Consider the following 18,877-nt stretch of genomic DNA (forward strand, 5'->3'; position numbering starts at 1 on the left):
AATGATTAACAGAGCTGTTGGGACTGTAAGGACGGAATGAAGAGAGCCCTTGAAGCTATCTCTGGAGCAAGAAAAGGCGCACGAAAAGGCCCACCTCCTGCTCTGAGCAGTCACAGCACCCCAGCAAGAGCCTAGTGGAAAAGAACAACTTGCTGTTCTTATTCAGTTACGATTCTTTCTTATTAAGATGTATTAAGCCATTCCAACACCTACAAGGTGACAGATTCAGGCTTGGATGAGGCACCGGCATTTGCAATTCAATAAACTCAACCATCTTCACTGAATATGAGGGGGTGGGCCAGGCTCAAAGCTACAGTCTTGGGGGCCTGGTGAGGAGCAGGATGCACAGCTACCCCTGGGACTCCAGTCATTCATTGGGGAGGATTGGGATGAGACTCACATCCCCATACTGCAGGCTAGAATGGGCCTTGCTGAAGACCTGGGTGCCTTCAGAAAGAGAAGGAACAATATCTGGAGAGCTGGTTGCAGGTGAGAAGCAAAATTAACTAGAGTTTCCAGAGCACCTTCTATAAGCCAAATTTGTTACCAAGTCCAAGCTCGCTCTGCTTGACACAACAGGACAATAAATCGGAAGACGAGGTGTTGAGGCCAGGAATAGCGACTTTATTCGGAAAGCTAGGCATCTGAGAAGATGGCAGACTAATATCCTAGAGTACCATCTTATCGAGGTATGGATGCCAGTTTCCTTTATAGAACAGAGAGGGGGAGGAGGTGAGGAAGTAAAGTGAAGAGGCCATTAGTCTTGCAAAATATCTCTTGGCTTGGCCAGCAACAGAGAGGGGATGTGATAATTTCTCCTTTTCTGCAGCCATTCACAGGTGGGCACTCTCAGAATGTCTCCCTGTGAGCTGAACAAAGGCACTTTAGTTTAACATTCAGGCAGACGGGCAGGGTCCCCTAGGCGTGACATTATTTATGCCAACAGGTATAGACAACATCATTTTAGTGATTATGGTAACAAAAAGCAACAGAGAGCAAAGGTTAAATGTAAAACAAACAGATCCAACATGGAGGCAGATTTTGTTCTTCCCTGTTACACAAGCACTGTGTTAAGTTATTTAATTGAATATTTGTAGCACAGCAACTCTTTAAGTTGGGTTAGTGTGTCCATTTCAGAGATCAGCAAACTGAAGCTTGGTGCCCTGGCTTACCCAGAGTCACATGAGTAAGTGGCAGAGCCAGATTCACACTGGGAGGGGGGGGCAGGAGGGTGGCTAATTCCAGGCCCCATCCTCCCAACTGCTTTGTTCTCCCTCGGAAGAAGAAGGGCATTTGGAATCAGCCCAGGGAATGGTGGGTGGAAACAAGGACATGGAGGGTGAAGCATTCAGGAAGCAGGAATTTAAGAAGAGTCAAGGGAAGTTAGAGGTTGCTGACTCTGAAGAGCCTTACATGTCAGGCTTGGAAGTCTGTGCTTAACTTGGTAAATAACAGGGGCCTTTGAGTATCAAACCATCTCTCCTCAGTAAATTGGGATGTATTGGGTTTATCTAGAGCCCAAGGATTTTCTAAGAACATTTAACACATAAATAAATATAGAAACAAGAGACTTATTCTCCTATGGTCAGACTGGAAGAATGTAAATTCAGCAACATCAATACCCTGATCATTACCCATAAGCCCTTTCACTTGTCAACAAGTTATGTCATCAACAAGTTAAAACAAAAATGCCACGAAAGGGGACTTCCCTGGTGGTCCAGCAGTAAAAGAATCTGCCTTCTAATACAGGGGATGCAGGTTTGATCCCTGGTCGGAGAACAAAGATCCCACATGCCGCAGGGCAACTAAGTCCCTGCTCCAAAACTACTGAGCTCGCGCACCTCGACTAGAGCCCGCCTGACTCAAACTACAGAGCCCATGCACTCTGGAGCCCCTGCACCACAACTAGAGAGAGAAAACCCGCATGCCACAACTAGAGAGAAGCCTGAACACCGCAATGAAGAGACTGTACGCCGCAACCAAAGATCCTGCATGCCTCAACAAAGATCCCGTGTGCAGCAACTAAGACCCAATGCAGCCAAAAAATAAAGGAAAAAAAATGCCACAAAAGGACAAAGGCAAACACATACTACTGAGAGTGAAAAATAACCATCCCAAGCTTTCCAAAATATATCACTTTACACACCAATAGACATGACATTTTTACCTTTAATTTTAAAAGAGCATTTTGGCATGTGTTTTATGATTGTAAAGTAATACATGCTTATTGCAGAAAACTTGGAAAATATAGAAGAGCAGAAATATGTGTCTGCCTTATTTACCAACACTACCTGCTGGCTCTCCTACTCGGCTGCCCACTCCTCTTTACAAACCACACTCTAGTGTTCTTATAACGTGTAAAGCATTCCCTCAATTACTCCCCAGGATTCTGTTCACACCGATGACCAGTACTGATCACACTTGTTAGATCCTCAACTTCTTTCTGTGCCTTTTTCTCTCCCTTCTCTTTTCCCTTTAAAAAGACCAATTTCATGAGCGACCTGAAAGCAGGGACCAAGTTTTATGCACACCCCTCCCTGACCACTTAGCATGGTAGCAGTTGAACTTTCCTTTCTCTTTCACTTATTCAACCATCCTATGTCTAGTGTTTCAAAGTAAGAAATGTCAAAGCATTGTCTTTAGGTTGGCATTCAAATTAACAGGCATCTCATGGGGGAAGAAAAACTTTAAATACATAAGCGTAAAAGTAACCTGTAAATTGGTTATAAGGAGAGAAATGATCACCCTCACTTGTCAAAACAGGCTCCTCCCAAGGGGCAATAGCTTCAGATGACTTTCTGACTTTTCACCCCCAATCAACATTCATTTAAGCACCTACTGAGCACCTTTGAGGTCATATAGGAGATGCAAAAATATACAAAATAGGGCACAACCTTTAGCAGCTTCAATCTAATGGAGGGGGAAAAGACCTGTAGGTTAAAAAACTTTCAAATGAGGTAAAACATGTTAAGTGGCAGAAGATTGCTAGAATATTCTGGGCATTCAGAGATGCGAGTTCTTCCCTGATTGAGGGGATCAGGCATTTGACCCAGGTCTTGGAGTAGGGACAAGAAATACATGCAAGATGTGCGTGTGTGTACGTGTGAGTGTGCCTGGGTGTGGGAGTGAAGGGATTCGAAGCAGAAAGTACAGACTGAGCAAAGGCAGGGAACCTAAGAGACCCAGCAGTGTTTAGGGAAGAGATGGGCCAAACTTCACTGAAGCAAAGAGAGTAACAGAAGAAAAAGCTGGCAAGGAAGAGTGTGAGCCCATGGCTGAGAGCCCAGAATGGCAAACTAATGTTTGGACTCTATTCCCACTAGTTTGGAACTATTCAGTCATTTAGCAAATGTTTCCTTATCATCATCTGCTATGTGCTGGGTGCTGGGATAGATACAGTGAGATACAGAAAGAAAAACAAGGCATGGGCCCTTGCTCTCCATGTTGATATTCCATGACGACATAACTTTCTAGAAGTATAAACTCAAAGAGGACTTATTAAGAGCAAAACAAAACTGACCAAAAGACAACACTAGTGACAAGGAATTTTTTTTTTTTTGGTTACTTATTGCTGAGTGACAAACTGTCCCAAAAGTTAGTGACTTAAAATAACACTCATTTAGGACTTCCCTGGTGGCGCAGTGGTTGAGAGTCCACCTGCCGATGCAGGGGACACGGTTTCGTGCCCTGGTCTGGGAAGATCCCACGTGCCGCGGAGCGGCTGGGCCCGTGAGCCATGGCCGCTGAGCCTGAGCGTCTGGAGCCTGTGCTCCACAGCGGGAGAGGCCACAACAGTGAGAGGCCCACGTACCGCAAAAAAAATAAATAAATAAAATAACACTCACTTGATTACTTACTCACAATTCTGCAACTTGGGATGGGCTTGATGGAGACAGCTGGTCTCTTTTCCACATGACGACAGCTGGAGTAGCTTGAACAGCTGGGATCTGGCTGGAACGGCCAACTTGTGTCCTATGTCTGGGTCTCAGACCTCACTATGGGTTGGTGTTGGGCTGCACCTCGCAGGCCTGCAAGCCTTGTAGTTGCCCAGCCTTGAGGCCAAAGAAAGAGCCTGGAGACGGCAGCGGGGACGTTTATTGGACAGGGGGATCTTACACAAAGGGTCCTGGAGGAACACCCCACCGTGTGCAACAGATTCCAGGCAGGACATGCCAGCAGTCTTGCTACTCAGGGGAGAAGGCGGCTCCCATTTATAGGCAGAATTGGCATCAGGTGGGCTCATTGGTTACCAGGGGCTAATTAAGCCTTATAATTAAGAGGATTGGATAGTCATGTGAGTGAAGCAGGGTCTGGCAAAGCAGGGCGTGTACAGAGAGCAAGAGAGGAGCCGTCCTGAGTGGCTGAACCGTACAGTTGGGTTCCTCAGTTCTCCTCCACGTGGCCTCTCCATGAGGTTAGTTTGGTCTTCCTTCCAAAATAGAGACTTTAGACATTCTTCTTCATTTCTGGTAGTCTGGCTTCTTACATGGCAGCTGGCTTAACCCACACTGCAAAAGAGGAAGCTGTTGGGCTCTTAAAGCATAGCCTAGAACTAGCACATGGCACTTCCAGAACATGCTAATGGTTAAAGCAGGTCCCAAAGCCAGCTCAGATCTGAGGTGAGAGATTTACACAAGGACATGAGAATCAGGAGGCATGATTCATTGGAGGCCACCAAAGCAACAGTCTACCACACGTCTTAAAGTCAAATAATTCAACAGCATCTTCCACAATTTTAATCAACTGAGGGGCATTCAGTGCACAGATGTTTGTACTCTAGGGCATGTAACCTGTCTGCCCTGCTCTACCCCTGCCTTTTTGAATGCTGACAGAATGCAGTCATTTCTCACACCACTTACTGATCACTTACTAGAACTGCATCAGATTCTAGAATGAACCAACCTTGCAACATAGTTTCAAACAGACCAACATCTAGGAATGAAGAGGGCTCTTAGCTCAGAAGCATCTCACCAGCTCACTCCTGAGCCTGGGTCACTCCCAAGAGCTCCTGGTCAATCAAGTACCCAAGCTTCAAAACAGGAAGAAAGAAACCCCATTCATGTCTGGCCCCAACTGCCCCTTCGGCCACCTCCCACATCCCGTCTCTTCTAGGACACACCTCGCCCCTCATCTGTGTTACATGGTCCTGTCTCTGGAGAGCTAGGGCAGAAAAACTGAGCTCCTGGTCCTCAGACTGACATTAAGATCCCTCTGTAGCATGTGTGACCTTCTTGTGTTTTCCATTTTCAATACTGGACATAGTTGTTCCAGGTATGACCCAAACGCCAAGTTCAGTGGTAGTAACAGGATTTCCGGGAGAAGGTTGGGTAGCAATCTGGTTGGAGGGAAGGTGAGAGGGACTATGAGAGTTTTCTTGAAACTTTTTATAAGAGTAATGTGACCCTACTTATAACTAGGATTGACCACCAAAAAACTGACATAATAGCCAAGACATGATTAATAAAAATATACACTTAGCTCACAAATTAAATAAAAATGTGTACTTAGTACATACAAAAGTGAAAGTTAACTGAGTCAAACAGAAGAGCAGAAGTGGCAGGTTTTTTCAATTTCTTTTATTTTTTTACATTTCTAACCATCCGTCAATTATTCCATAACAAGGCAGTATCACAGGATGACTGAACGTAGGCTCCAGAAATCAGGGTTTGAATTCCAGCTCCATCAATTACTGGTCATCTTGGTCAATTTCCCTGTGCCTTAGTTTTCTCATCTACACAGTGAGGGTAGTAACAGTACCTTTCTCACAGCTTGCTGTGAGTATTAAGTAATACTCGCAAAGCACTTAGAGAGTGCCCAGTAAAGTACAAACATTCTTAATATATGTTATTCATTATTATTATTATTCCACACATTACCATTAACTTGAGGTTTTTCAACATATGTTCATCGATTTTTTTCTCTTTATTAATTCTTGTTTGGAATGATCTTGGAGGCACTGACTGTTGAAGATGATGAGAAGCTAATGATCCCCCTCCACACCAACGTCTTGGTACCTTGGCCAACTTTAAATAGGTCTCGCCAAGAAAAGGTGTTGGGCTTCCCTGGTGGTGCAGTGGTTGAGAGCCCACCTGCCGATTCAGGGGACACGGGTTCGTGCCCCGGTCTGGGAAGATCCCACATGCCGCAGAACGGCTGGGCCCGTGAGCCATGGCCGCTGAGCCTGCGCATCCAGAGCCTGTGCTCCCCCACGGGAGAGGCCACAACAGCGAGAGGCCCATGTACGGCAAAAAAAAAAAAAAAGGTGTTAATAGCAAATGGCAAAGTATCAATAGCAGATTAAAAAAAAAACACTTCAGGTAGTAGTTATTCTCTTAAGCCTTAGAAATTAAAAGTAAAATTAAAAATAAAAATTGGTGACAGAGATATCCTTAAGAAGAAAATAGCTGAGAAATAAGCACTGAATCTACATATACTTTAAATGTTTTAAAGTATGCACCTTCTCATAAAATTTGTGTGGGGAGAAAATGAGACATATAAAAGCTATTTAGAATGTACTTTGGGTGTAATTATACAATTCCACTGTATTATTTTTTGCCATCAATTGCTCTCCCAACATCCCCTTTTCTATCATAATCACAAGAAGCAGCAGAAGTATCCAAAGAGTTAAAAGGGGGAATATCAGCCCCCAGCAATGTGTTCACTGGAACCATTTCCCTGCTGCTCTGTGTTTACAGGATTTTATTTGCATGGAAGAACTGCAGGAGCTCTGTATGATAGTGGCTCTGAAAGAAATTGGCAAAGGGACACGTGAGGAAGGGAGTCAGTAAACCTCCTTGACTCTAGAACGAGTAGACAGTTGTCAAAGGCAGAGCATGAGGATAAACAACCTTCAGATTCTCAGCTGAGGAGGCATCATTATCCAAATGATGATCTAAACTGGAACTGCCAATATATTTCACCCAACGATCTCAACTGGAACTGCCAATATATTTCACCCAATGATCTAAGCTGGAACTGCCAATATATTTTATGCATAATCCTCTGGGTGTTTTGCCATTTACATTGCATTATGGGTCAATTACAGTTGAAACATACTTGGCCTGAGTCGTTTTAGGGGGGTAACTCCCTGGTGTGTCCAACCACCTTCTGCATTAACACTGGGAGGGCAGGGAACCTGGGCGAACCTCTCCTGCCCTTATTCACTCACCAGCTGCCGGCAGAGTTTAGGGTTCCTTTGATCCTCTTCACTCTGGAAGCTGTAGTCCTTCCTTTGTCTCAGATACGGAGAACAGGCTCGAAAAGTTGTTTTGCAAGCCTGAGAGAAATAATATTACCAGCTTATTGTCAAAAATATTAGAGAGTTTTATAATCCCAAGCAAGGAAAAGTGTTGCACCCAATCTGTGGTCTGGGGGCCACTAAGAGTGAAAGTAACTTCCAGGAAGTTTGAAAACTTGAATCTTAAAGGATTTATGCTTATAAAACGACCATGTCTATAATTTGGGGCTGGTAGGGAGGGCAAAGCTTTACACTTTATCACAGACCTTATTGTCTCATCAAAAGTAATGCTGGGGCTTCCCTGGTGGCGCAGTGGTTGAGAGTCCGCCTGCCGATGCAGGGGACACGGGTTCGTGCCCCGGTCTGGGAAGATCCCACATGCCGCGGAGCGGCTGGGCCCGTGAGCCATGGCCGCTGAGCCTGCGCGTCCAGAGCCTGTGCTCCGCAACGGGAGAGGCCACAACAGTGAGAGGCCCGTGTACCGCAAAAAAAAAAAAAAAGTACTGCTGGATTCCTAAATTCAATCTCAACCTTTCTCTCCCTCTCTCTCTCCCCCTCCCTCATGCATGACCTTAAAGAAGGCAGGTGATTTGGTGGAACCTTTGCTCCTGATGGTTTTGAAACACTCACCTGCTCCAAAGCAGCCCTGAGGTTGATCCAACCCGGTTAGGACACATTTTCTTCAAGAATAACACAAAAGCTTCATAGGAAACTAAGAAGCCAAGGGTGGGAAATCTGTACCAGGTGCGGTGACAAAAGCTAACTGGGTATGAATAAATCTCATCTGATAGGAGGTGCTGCCCCACGGAGCAAGCGGCACCTCCCTGCCCGCCCCCCCCCCATTAACCTGAGTGTATCTGGCATTTGACAGGTGCTGGGACCAGGCAAGTGGGGCAAGAGCAAATGGAAAATAATACTCCTGCTCAGAGAGAGATTAGCCATCGAAGAGGCGCTTTCTCCAGGATTCACATGGATACACGGCTGAGTGTCCGTAACTGAACTGGCAGAAACTGAGGGCCTGGCATCTCGACTCGGCAGGGCTGCATTCCAACTCCCTTGAGGAATGGCATTGAGGTTTCATGCTGTTGGCTAGAGTCACGGACTCACCTTGGCAACCTGGGGATTCCTATCCTGTACATGGGTCAGGAGAGAATCCTGAGTCTGCTTCACCTGACGGGTGAAAAATCTCTTCCATTTCCTCCCAGCAAAGGCAGCCAGTTGCCCAAACAAGACAAAGGCCGAGTATCTCAGGCTGTCATTCTCCTGTGGGTCCCCCATGAACAAAACAAGAAACCTCAGGTCAGTACCAAAAGGCAGCTGCATCAGAGAACAGCACAGCCCTGGGTCCTTGCTGCATGTTACAGGCGGGACATCAGATCCAGTCTCTGGCGCTCAGCCAGCCGGGCTCCGGGGCAGAGCGGAGACGGGCTGAGTCTTCAGTGAAACTCTTCTTTAGCAGACGAGAGGGTTAGACGGGGGGCTCTCTGGTGCTACTCCCAGCTTCCCAGCTTTTTTCTTCATTATTTAACATTTTGGAGATTGATTCTATGTACTTGGTCCGAAATTCAAAATAACCAAAAAGGTTTATAAAAAACTGTCTCCCTTCCTATACCTCTCCACCTGCCACCAAATTTCCCTCCCCACAAAGTCATAAATTTTGTGTGATTCCTCCAAAACATAAAGAAGAAAAAAATGAAATATATATTACATAGCCCTTTCCCACATTTTTAAACAAATGGATGTGGACCATCCCACTGTTATACACCTTGATTTTTCATCATTCTCTCTGGGAGCTCTTTCCACGTCAATTCGTAAAGGGATTTTTTTTGGCTGCACCATAATTCATTTGACCCATCCCCTGCTTACTGCTTCCAGCATGTTTGCCAGGCCATCTCTCATTACACTGGTCTGAGTTTCTCCCACCTGCCGCAGAAATAACCATTCTGTTTCTTCCCTGACGCCCTGCCAGCTCTCCCTGCTTTGGGTCTGATTCGCTGGTTTGTTCCTGACTGCAAGTCAGTGGCTTCGACACTTCCTCCCTCTCCCAGGGGAGCTGTCTGGTCCGAGTATCTCCCTGCCCAGGTGAGGAGACGGAGGCCCAGGGCATTTCAGTGATTCACCTAGAGTCACACCATCAGGGAACAGCGAACCAGGGTAGCAACTCAGCCTCCTGACTCGTGGTGAAGGGATTTTTATATCAATGTTTCTTGATCTTGTCCAGCTCCAAGTGAACCAGAAGGGACTGGTCTGGGACAGGCCTCCTCACCTAGAAATGGGGGTCACAGACACTCGGCAAGAGTGGAGACCGCTGATCATCTTCTGAAGTATTTAAAACAATTCTTTAGCACACATGACACATACAGAAATTGCTTTAGTGTTGCACTTTCTTCACTGTTCTACGTGTGTGTGGGTGTGTGTGTGTGTTTAATTGTATGTGTTTAATTCAATTCAACTAGTACTTATGGAGACCTAACTCTACCTGAAGCATGACCCTAACGCTGTGAGATGTACAGAGATGTGTAAGGGGGTGCCTGTCTCCCTGGGAGTCTGACAATCATCTGATGGGGCACAGCCCAGGCAGGCAGTGAACAGCACCATGACAGGGCTACAAACTGTCAGAAACAGCTCCCCGTGAGTATTCCCAGGTTTCACCATGACAAGGAGTTTCTGATCAAAAATTACAGTCGGGCTTCCCTGGTGGCGCAGCGGTTGGGAGTCCGCCTGCCGATGCAGGGGACACGGGTTCGTGCCCCGGTCCAGGAAGATCCCACATGCCGCGGAGCGGCTGGGCCCGTGAGCCACGGCCGCTGAGCCTGCGCGTCCGGAGCCTGTGCTCCGCAATGGGAGACGCCACAACAGTGAGAGGCCCGCGTACCGCAAAAAAAAAAAATTACAGTCGACCTGGGTTTAAAAAATACTTGTGTGGCAAACAAGCCCTGGCCATTAAGATGGCACCTCCAGAGAGATTTAGAGACACTTACCCGGAGATACCTGCTTATATTCCAGGGAGGCGGAGTAGAGACCTTCCTCTCCCAGCCCCAGAGACGGCTGGTTTACATCCCAGAGCAAAGGCCTCTCTGCCTGTCTGAGCGCGAGGAGAGGCAAATGTCCCAGCAGCTCCTCTATAGGCTCCAGGTTTTATAATTTTGAGGTTTCTCTTCCTCCCGTGAGGTGCAGGCACCTTGCTTTCTTTCGCTGGGTTACTCCTGGGCAATTAGGTGCTGGGAACTCACGCAAGACGCTCTGTGGGTAAATGCAAGTTCCCTGTGGCTCTGTTCCCTGTTCTAAAGGTCTTATCTTTCTGTGTGTATGTGTGTATGTGTGTGTGTGTGTGTGTGTGTAACTGGGGTAAGCTAACTGATTAGCTTCTGAGTCCTCGCGTTTTCTGTATCTGTGCACTTTTTGCTCCACCTGCCTTGTCACCCGGCAGTTAAGAGTGCAGGCCCTGGGCAAAGGGCCTGGCTTCATATCCACTTACTGGCTCTGTGAACCGTGGGCAAGTTACCTAACCTTTCTAGGCCTTGGTTTCCTCCTCTATAAAGTGAAGATAACAGTGCCTGCTTCACAGGGTTATTGTAAAGATTAGATGAGACAATCCATGTAACTTGCCCAGCACTGTGCCTGGCACACAGTAAGGGCTCACTAAGCGCAAACTACTCTTATTGTTACATTTATAAGACAGCATTGAGTACACGTGTGCATCACCATCATCCGTGTATATGTACTCACTTCTCTATTACAGTGAAAACTCCTTGCGGAGGGTGATGAAATCCTACATGTCTTTATACGTCTTCCATAACCCCCAGCGCAGTACCAATCTCTCAACAAGATTTCTTAATAAATAGTGAACAATAGAGGCCTTGTTTCCTGAGCAACACACCAACCAGGGCTCACATTTGACTTTAAGAACCTGGAATCTTCCTGCGTTGTCTCACTTACATCATCGAACAAAGTCCTGGTCCGAAGGGTGATGTCTATGAAGAAGGAGCCCAAGGCTTTCCCCTGGATCTTGCCCAGGATGATGGTCAGGGTCTTCAGGCTCTCGTGGATGACTTCAGAACTCACAGGGTCATACAGTCCATGCACCAGCAGGTCCAGGACAATCATTTTATACTTTCTCACCTGTTACCAAGGTTTGGAAAGCATTAGCAGCACAGGAGTTGCTCCTTATGAGTTGAAAAGTATCTCCACTCCTAATCTTCCAATAACCCGGGACTTGGACTAAGAGGCCATGGCTTTCTTCAGCACCTGCTGCCACAACTCTCAGCAAAGTACAAATGCTTCCGTTAACCCGACCCAAGAACCCAATTCGGTCTTGGAAGGAGAGCAGTCTGGAGCATGGCCTATGGGTGGGTGAGGCTGGGGAGGGCACGTCAAGGAGGGTGGTGGACCTGGACGATCTAGCGATCTGGGTGTATTGGGTACCTTTACAGGGGATAAGGCGAAATGGTCACTTAAGTTTACAGTTGCTGAAGGAAGAGGTGGGGAAAACATATTTTACTGAACAAGCATTGATTATTAGAAAAATTAAATTCAGGGCTTCCCTGGTGACACAGTGGTTGGGAGTCCGCCTGCCGATGCAGGGGACGCGGGTTCGTGCCCCGGTCTGGGAAGATCCCACATGCCGCAGAGCAGCTAGGCTCGTGGGCCATGGCCGCTGGGCCTGCGCGTCTGGAGCCGGTGCTCCGCAACAGGAGGGGCCGAAGCAGTGAGAGGTCCGCGCACTGCGATGAAGACTGGCCCCCGCTTGCCACAACTAGAGAAAGCCCTCGCACAGAAACGAAGACCCAACACAGCCATAAATAGATAAATAAATTAATTTTAAAAAAAAATTAAATTCACCGGAGGGTGATGTCCAGCTGTGTGTTAATCCTACCTGCAGCTCTGTTTCCCAAGGCTGATGATACTGAGGTGTGATGACCCTAAGATGATCCCAAACGAGTCATGTGTGCCTTTGTACAATCTCCTTCCCTTGAGTGTGTAAGGAGCCAGTGACTTGCTTGTGGCCTCTCAAACATGACAGTGGTGACGGACATCATTCCCATGGTTCCCTTACATTATATGAGACTCCATCTAGCAGACAGGAGTGGGAGACACTCTCCCACTGGCCGTGAAGAAGTGAGCTGCCATGTTGTGAGAGGGTGGCCTCAAGGAGCTGAGGGCGGCCACTCAGCAAGGAAATAGGGACCTCAGTCCTAGAAGGACTAGAAGGAAATGAATTCTTCCAACAGCCACATGAGCTTGGAAGATGACCCTGAACTTCAGAAAGGAATGCAGTCTGGCCCACACCTTGATGGCAGCCTTGCAAGACCTTGAGTAGGGGATGCAGCTAAGTGGTACCTGGACTCCTGACCCAAGGAAACTGTGAGATAATAAACACCAGGCCCCTGATGTACTGTTACACAGCAGTAGACAACTAGTACATGAAGCCCCCATCCCAGTGCTGAGGACTCCAGGCCATGAGGGCTGGTCAAGTGCGCCCTTCCCTTCCTACCTTGTCCGGGGTCTCACAGGCCATAGTTCCCAGGCTTCTCATTGCCATATGACGCTTTTTAACACTGGGGTCCCAGGCTCTCTCTGCCAAGTTGAAAAACACATTCTTCAGAGGCTCCTGTTTCTGGAGCCTCAGTTTCCAAGAGACCTGGGTGGCGAGTCAAAAATGTATTGATTTGGGAGTGTTCAGATTCACACCCTACACATCGCCAACCCTGATCCCTCCCTCTAAAGAAAATCCTGTGTTGCCCGCTCAATTTTAATCCTTATTTCTCCACCTAAAGACATCTTGTTTTTGCTGGGAATATATTAGTTTGATCTACATAATGAAGAAATGGATGGAGGAAGAGGAAAGGGGTGGAGAAAAATAATGCAGAGCTAATGTTGAGGTAGGTTTGGGGGCATTATGGAGAGGGGTGTCTAGGCAGTTGTGGGTGTGACAGAGCTGAGAAAAGGGGGCTTTAGAAGTGCTGATGTGATCTGAGAATAGGGATCCCTTTAAGAGGACGAGGTAAGCTGTGTTCCTCCTGTCTCAGAGTTTCCTTGACCCTTCTCCCTCCCCCGGCCCTTCCCCATTTTTCTGCTCTACTTTGTAGCTAAAGCTTGAAAGATGTGTCTATACTTGCTTTCTTCAGCTGCTCTCCTCCATTCTCCCTTGAACCTTCTGCAATCAGGTTGATGGCATCCATACCGACTCCCCACCCCCTCCCCGCCAGTGTAGCTAAATCCCAGGGTCAATTCTCAGAGCTCACCTCACTCAGCCTCTCAACAGCATTTGACACAATTAGCAAAGCACATCTACAGGCATTTCAGGACACCTGATGGATGTCCTACCTCGGAATGTGAGCATCTGAGCAATTAAGATAAGGAAAAGAAATGCATAAATAATGCAAATTGGAAGCACTGTGTGGCTGATGCAGAAATCTGTACTTCAAGGACTAAACTCTAACTGCAAGGTAAGAGATAGGTTTTTAGAGCATTTAACCCCTGATGCTAGGAAGGTCCTGGTGTTCTGCGCATCACAGGACATACCAAGATGTCCTGGAGTCAGAACCAAGATGTCCTGGAGTCAGAACCAAGATCCAGACAAGATCCAAGAACAAACCACTTCCTCACCATCCTTATTAGTGGGTGGGGGCTGGAGAGGAGACCCACAGCCCTATTTGGTATTCAGGTGATTACCAAGTCTCATCAGTATTTCTGAATATTCACTGCAGTTCATTCTATATTTTTATCATTAAGTTTGCAGCAAGCTAAATTCTTCCCAACTCATCTTCTTGTTATCATATAAACATCCTATTCGTGTTAAAAGAGCTGTCATCAAACTTTTTTCAGGAGAAGGAACCTCAGTAGAAGGAATGGAAGGAACCAAACGAAGGCAGAACAGCAAGCACACAAAGTGGCTGCTGAGCAGGGACATTTGCTCATAATAATTTGTCTCAGACCTTGGAAAAGAAAGATATCACTGATGTCCTTTTCTTCTTGGGCTGAGCAGTAGGGATGGAAAGGGGCTGGTCCAGCATTCTTCTCTGTGTTTGGTCCATGGAACTAAAAAAGAATAAATCAGCATATGAGCCACAAACACTCTTTGAAGCCTCATCATTAACAAGCATCATCACACAAAGCCCTGTGCCAGGGTAAGAATGTAAAGAAGCCGCATCCCTGAGGCCTCCTCAGGATGTCACCTTGGTCAGCAGATGGAACAGTCGCATCAAAAGATAAAGAGCAACACCCACATCACTAATCATCAGGGAAATGCAAACCAAAACCACAAGGAGGGATCACCTCACACCTCTGAGAGTGCACTGTCGGTCAAAGACTGCAGTGGGTTAGGACTTATTTCTTGAGGAACTGGGTGGTGAGCAATGCTCTTTTTTTTAAATATAGATCTTTATTGGAGTATAATTGCTTTACAATGTTGTGTTAGTCGCTGCTGTATAACAAAGTGAATCAGACATATGCATACCTATAACCCAATATCCCCTCCCTCTTGAGCCTCCCTCCCACCCTCCCTATCCCACCCCTCTAGGTCATCACAAAGCATAGAATTGACCTCCCTGTGCTATGCTGCTTCTTCCCACTAGCTATTCTACATTCGGTGGTGCATATATGTCCATGCCACTCTCACTTCACCCCAGTTTCCCCATCCCACCCCGTGTCCTCAAGTCTATTCTCTATGTCTACATCTTTATTCCTGCCCTGCAACGTGGTTCATCAGAACCTTTTTTTTTTTAGATTCCATATATATGCTTTAGCATACAGTATTTGTTTTTCTCTTTCTGACTTACTTCACTCTGTAGGACAGATTCTAGGTCCATCCACCTCATTGCAAATAACTCAATTTCATTTCTTTTATGGCTAAGTAATATTCCATTGTATATATGTGCCACATCTTCTTTATCCATTCGTCTGTTGATGGACACTTAGGTTGCTTCCATGTCCTGGCTATTGTAAATAGTGCTGCAATGGACATTGTGGTACATGCCTCTTTTTGAATTATGGTTTTCTCAGGGTATATGCCCAATAGTGAGATTGCTGGGTCATGTGGTAGTTCTATTTTTAGTTTTTTAAGGAACCTCCATACCGTTCTCCATAGTGGTTGTATCAATCTACATTCCCACCAACAGTGCAGGAGGGTTCCCTTTTCATCACACCCTTTCCAGCATTTATTGTTTGTAGATTTTTTGTTAATGGCCATTCTGACTGGCATGAGGTGATACCTCATTGTAGTTTTGATTTGCATTTCTCTAATGATTAGTGATGTTGAGCATCTTTTCATGTGCCTCTTAGCCATCTGTATGTCTTCCTTGGTGAAATGTCTCTTTAGGTCTTCCATCCATTTTTTAACTTTATTGTTTGTTTTTTTTTGTTATTGAGCTCCATGAGCTGTTTGTATATTTTGGAGATTAATTCTTTGTCTGTTGTTTCATTTGCAAATATTTTCTCCCATTCTGAGGGTTTTCTTTTTGTCTTGCTTATGCTTTTCTTTGCTGTGCAAAAGCACTTATGTTTAATTAAGTCCCATTTATTTATTTTTGTTTTTATTTCTGTTACTCTAGGAGGTGGGTCAAAAAAGACCTTGCTGTGGTTTATGTCAAAGAGTGTTTTTTCCTATGTTTTCTTCTAAGAGTTTTATAGTGTCTGGTTTTACATTTAAGTCTTTAATCCATTTGGAGTTTACATTTGTGTATGGTGTTAGGCAGTGTTTTAATTTCATTCTTTTACATGTAGCTGTCCAGTTTTCCCAGCACCACTTACTGAAGAGGCCGTCTTTTCTCCATTGCATGTTCTTGCCTCCTTTTTTTTTTTTTTTTTTTTTTTGTGGTACATGGGCCTCTCACTGTTGTGGCCTCTCCCATTGCGGAGCACAGACTCTGGACGCGCATGTCTCACAAGCCATGGCTCCCGAGCCTAGCCGCTCCACGCCATGTGGGATCTTCCCGGACCGGAGCACGAACCCGTGTCCCCTGAATCGGCAGGTGGACTCTCAACCATTGCGCCACCAGGGAAGCCTTCTTGCCTCCTTTGTCATAAATTAGGTGCCCATATGTGCATGGGTTTATCTCTGGGCATTCTATCCTGTTCCATTCATCTATATTTCTGTTTTTGTGCCAGTACCATACTGTCCTGATTACTGTAGCTTTGTAGTATAGTTTGAAGTCAGGGAGCCTGATTCCTCCAACTCCGTTTTTCTTTCTCAAGAGACCCACAAAAACAAACCCAAAGCAATTAAGAAAATGGTAATAGGAACACACATACCAATAATAACCTTGAACGTAAATGGATTAAATGCCCCAAACAGAACAGACTGGATGAATGGATACAAAAACAAGACCCATATATATATGTTGTCTACAAGAGGCCCACTTCAGACCTAGGGACACATACAGACTGAAAGTGAAGGGATGAAAAAAGATATTCCATGCAAATGGAAATCAAAAGAAAGCTGGAGTAGCAATACTCGTATCAGACAAAATAGACTTTAAAATAAAGACTGTTACAAGAGATAAGGAGGGATACTACATAATGATCAGAGGATCAATCCAAGAAGAAGATATAACAATTATAAATGTTTATGCACCCAACATAGGAGTACCTCAATACATAAGGCAAATGCTAACAACCATGAAAGGAGAAATCGACAGTAACACAATAATAGTAGGGGACTTTAACACCCCATTTACACCCATGGACAGTTCACCCAAACAGAAAATAAATAAGTAAACACAAGCTTTAAATGACACAATAGACCGGTTAGATCTAATTGATATTTATAGAACATCCCACCCAAAAGTGGCAGAATACACTTTCTTCTCAAGTGCACATGGAACATTCGCCAGGATAGATCACATCTTGGGTCACAAATCAAGCCTCAGAAAATTTAAGAAAGTTGAAATCGTATCAAGCATCTATTCTGACCACAATGCTATGAGATTGGAAACCAATTACAGGAAAAAAAACTGTAAAAAACACAAATACGTGGATGCTAAACAGTGTGCTACTAAATAACCAACAGTTCACTGAAGAAATCAAAGAAGAAATTTTTAAAAACATAGAAACAAATGACAACGAAAACATGACAACCCAAAACCTATGGGACGCAGCAAAAGAAGTTCTAAGAGGGAAGTTTATAGCAATACAATCTCACCTCAAGAAACAAGAAAAATCTCAAATAAACAATCTAACAACTAGAGAAAGAAGAACAAAGAAAACCCAAAGTCAGTAGAAGGAAAGAAATCATAAAGGTCAGAGCAGAAGTAAAAAAAAATAGAAAAGAAGAAAATAATAGCAAAGATCAATAAAACTAAAAGCTGGTTCTTGGAGAAGATAAACAAAATTGATAAACCCTTGGCCCGACTCACCAAGAAAAAGAAGGGAGAGGATGCAAATCAATAGAATTAGAAATGAAAAAGGGGAAATCACAACTGACACTGCAGAAATACAAAGGATTATAAGAGACTACTACAAACAGCTATATGCCAATAAAATGGACAGCCACAAAGAAATGGACAAATTCTTGGAAAGGTACAATTTTCTAAGACTGAACCAGGAAGAATTAGAATATATAAACAGACCTATCACAAGTAGTGAAATTGAAACTGTAATTAAAAATCTTCCAACAAACAAAAGTCCAGGACCAGATGGCTTCACAGGCAAATTCTATCAAACATTTAGAGAAGAGCTAACACATAAACTTCTCAAACTCTTCCAAAAAATTGCAGATGGAGAAACACTCCAAAATTCATTCTACGAAGCCACCATCACCCTGATACCAAAACCAGAAAAAGATATCACAAAAAAAGAAAATTATAGACCAATATCACTGATGAACATAGATGCAAAACTCCTGAACAAAATACTAGCAAACAGAGTCCAACAACACATTAAAAGGATCATACACCATGATCAAGTGGGATTTATCCCAGGGATGCGAGGATTCTTCAATATATGCAAATCAATCAATATGATACACCACATTAACAAATTAACGGATAAATACTATATGATCATCTCAATAGATGCAGAAAAGGCTTTTGACAAAATTCAACACCTATTTATGTTAAAAAAAACTCTCCAGAAAATGAGCATAGAGGGAACCTACCTCAACATAATAAAGGCCATATATGACAAACCCACAGCAAGCATCATACTCAATGGTGAAAAACTGAAAGCATTTCCATTAAGATCAGGAACAAGACACGGATGTCCACTCTCGAAACTCTTATTCAACATAGTTTTGGCAGTCCTAGCTAAAGCAATCAGAGAAGAAAAAGAAATAAAAAGAATCCAAATTGGAAAACAAGAAGTAAAACTGTCACTGTTTGCTGATGACATGATACTATACCTAGAAAATCCTAAAGATGCCACCAGAAAACTACTAGAACTAATCAATGAATTTGATAAGGTTGTAGGATACAAAATTAATGCACAGAAATCTCTGGCATTCCTATACACCAACAATGAAAAATCAGAAAGAGAAATTAAGGAAACACTCCCATGTACCACTGCAACTAAAAGAATAAAATACCTAGGAATAAACCTACCTAAGGAGGTGAAAGACTTGTACTCAGAAAACTATAAAACACTGATGAAAGAAATCAAAGATGACATAAACAGAGGGAGAAATATACCACGTTCTTGGATTGG

The 18,877-nt window shown here is 44.6% G+C and overlaps 1 protein-coding gene across 2 annotated transcripts; it reads right to left on the reverse strand.

Moving 5' to 3' along the window:
- Window positions 1-6,559: 6,559 nt before the first annotated feature.
- On the reverse strand, window positions 6,560-14,274 carry MRO (maestro; the record flags this gene model as incomplete). 2 transcript variants are annotated; one of them, XM_081252894.1, is made up of 6 exons in its annotated part: window positions 6,560-6,743; window positions 7,169-7,276; window positions 8,345-8,500; window positions 11,177-11,359; window positions 12,732-12,878; window positions 14,176-14,274. In XM_081252894.1, the coding sequence occupies 6 exons, from the start codon at window positions 14,272-14,274 to the stop codon at window positions 6,690-6,692; spliced, it is 747 nt and encodes a 248-aa protein (XP_081109020.1). In that variant the 3' UTR covers window positions 6,560-6,689. The 2 variants fall into 2 exon arrangements, with proteins under 2 accessions (XP_081109020.1, XP_081109021.1); XM_081252895.1 differs by lacking the exon at window positions 8,345-8,500.
- Between the last annotated feature and the right edge of the window lie 4,603 nt (window positions 14,275-18,877).

The sequence above is a fragment of the Mesoplodon bidens genome (genome assembly GCF_964165515.1).
Source record: "Mesoplodon bidens genome assembly, chromosome: 13".
NCBI lineage: Eukaryota > Metazoa > Chordata > Mammalia > Artiodactyla > Ziphiidae > Mesoplodon > Mesoplodon bidens.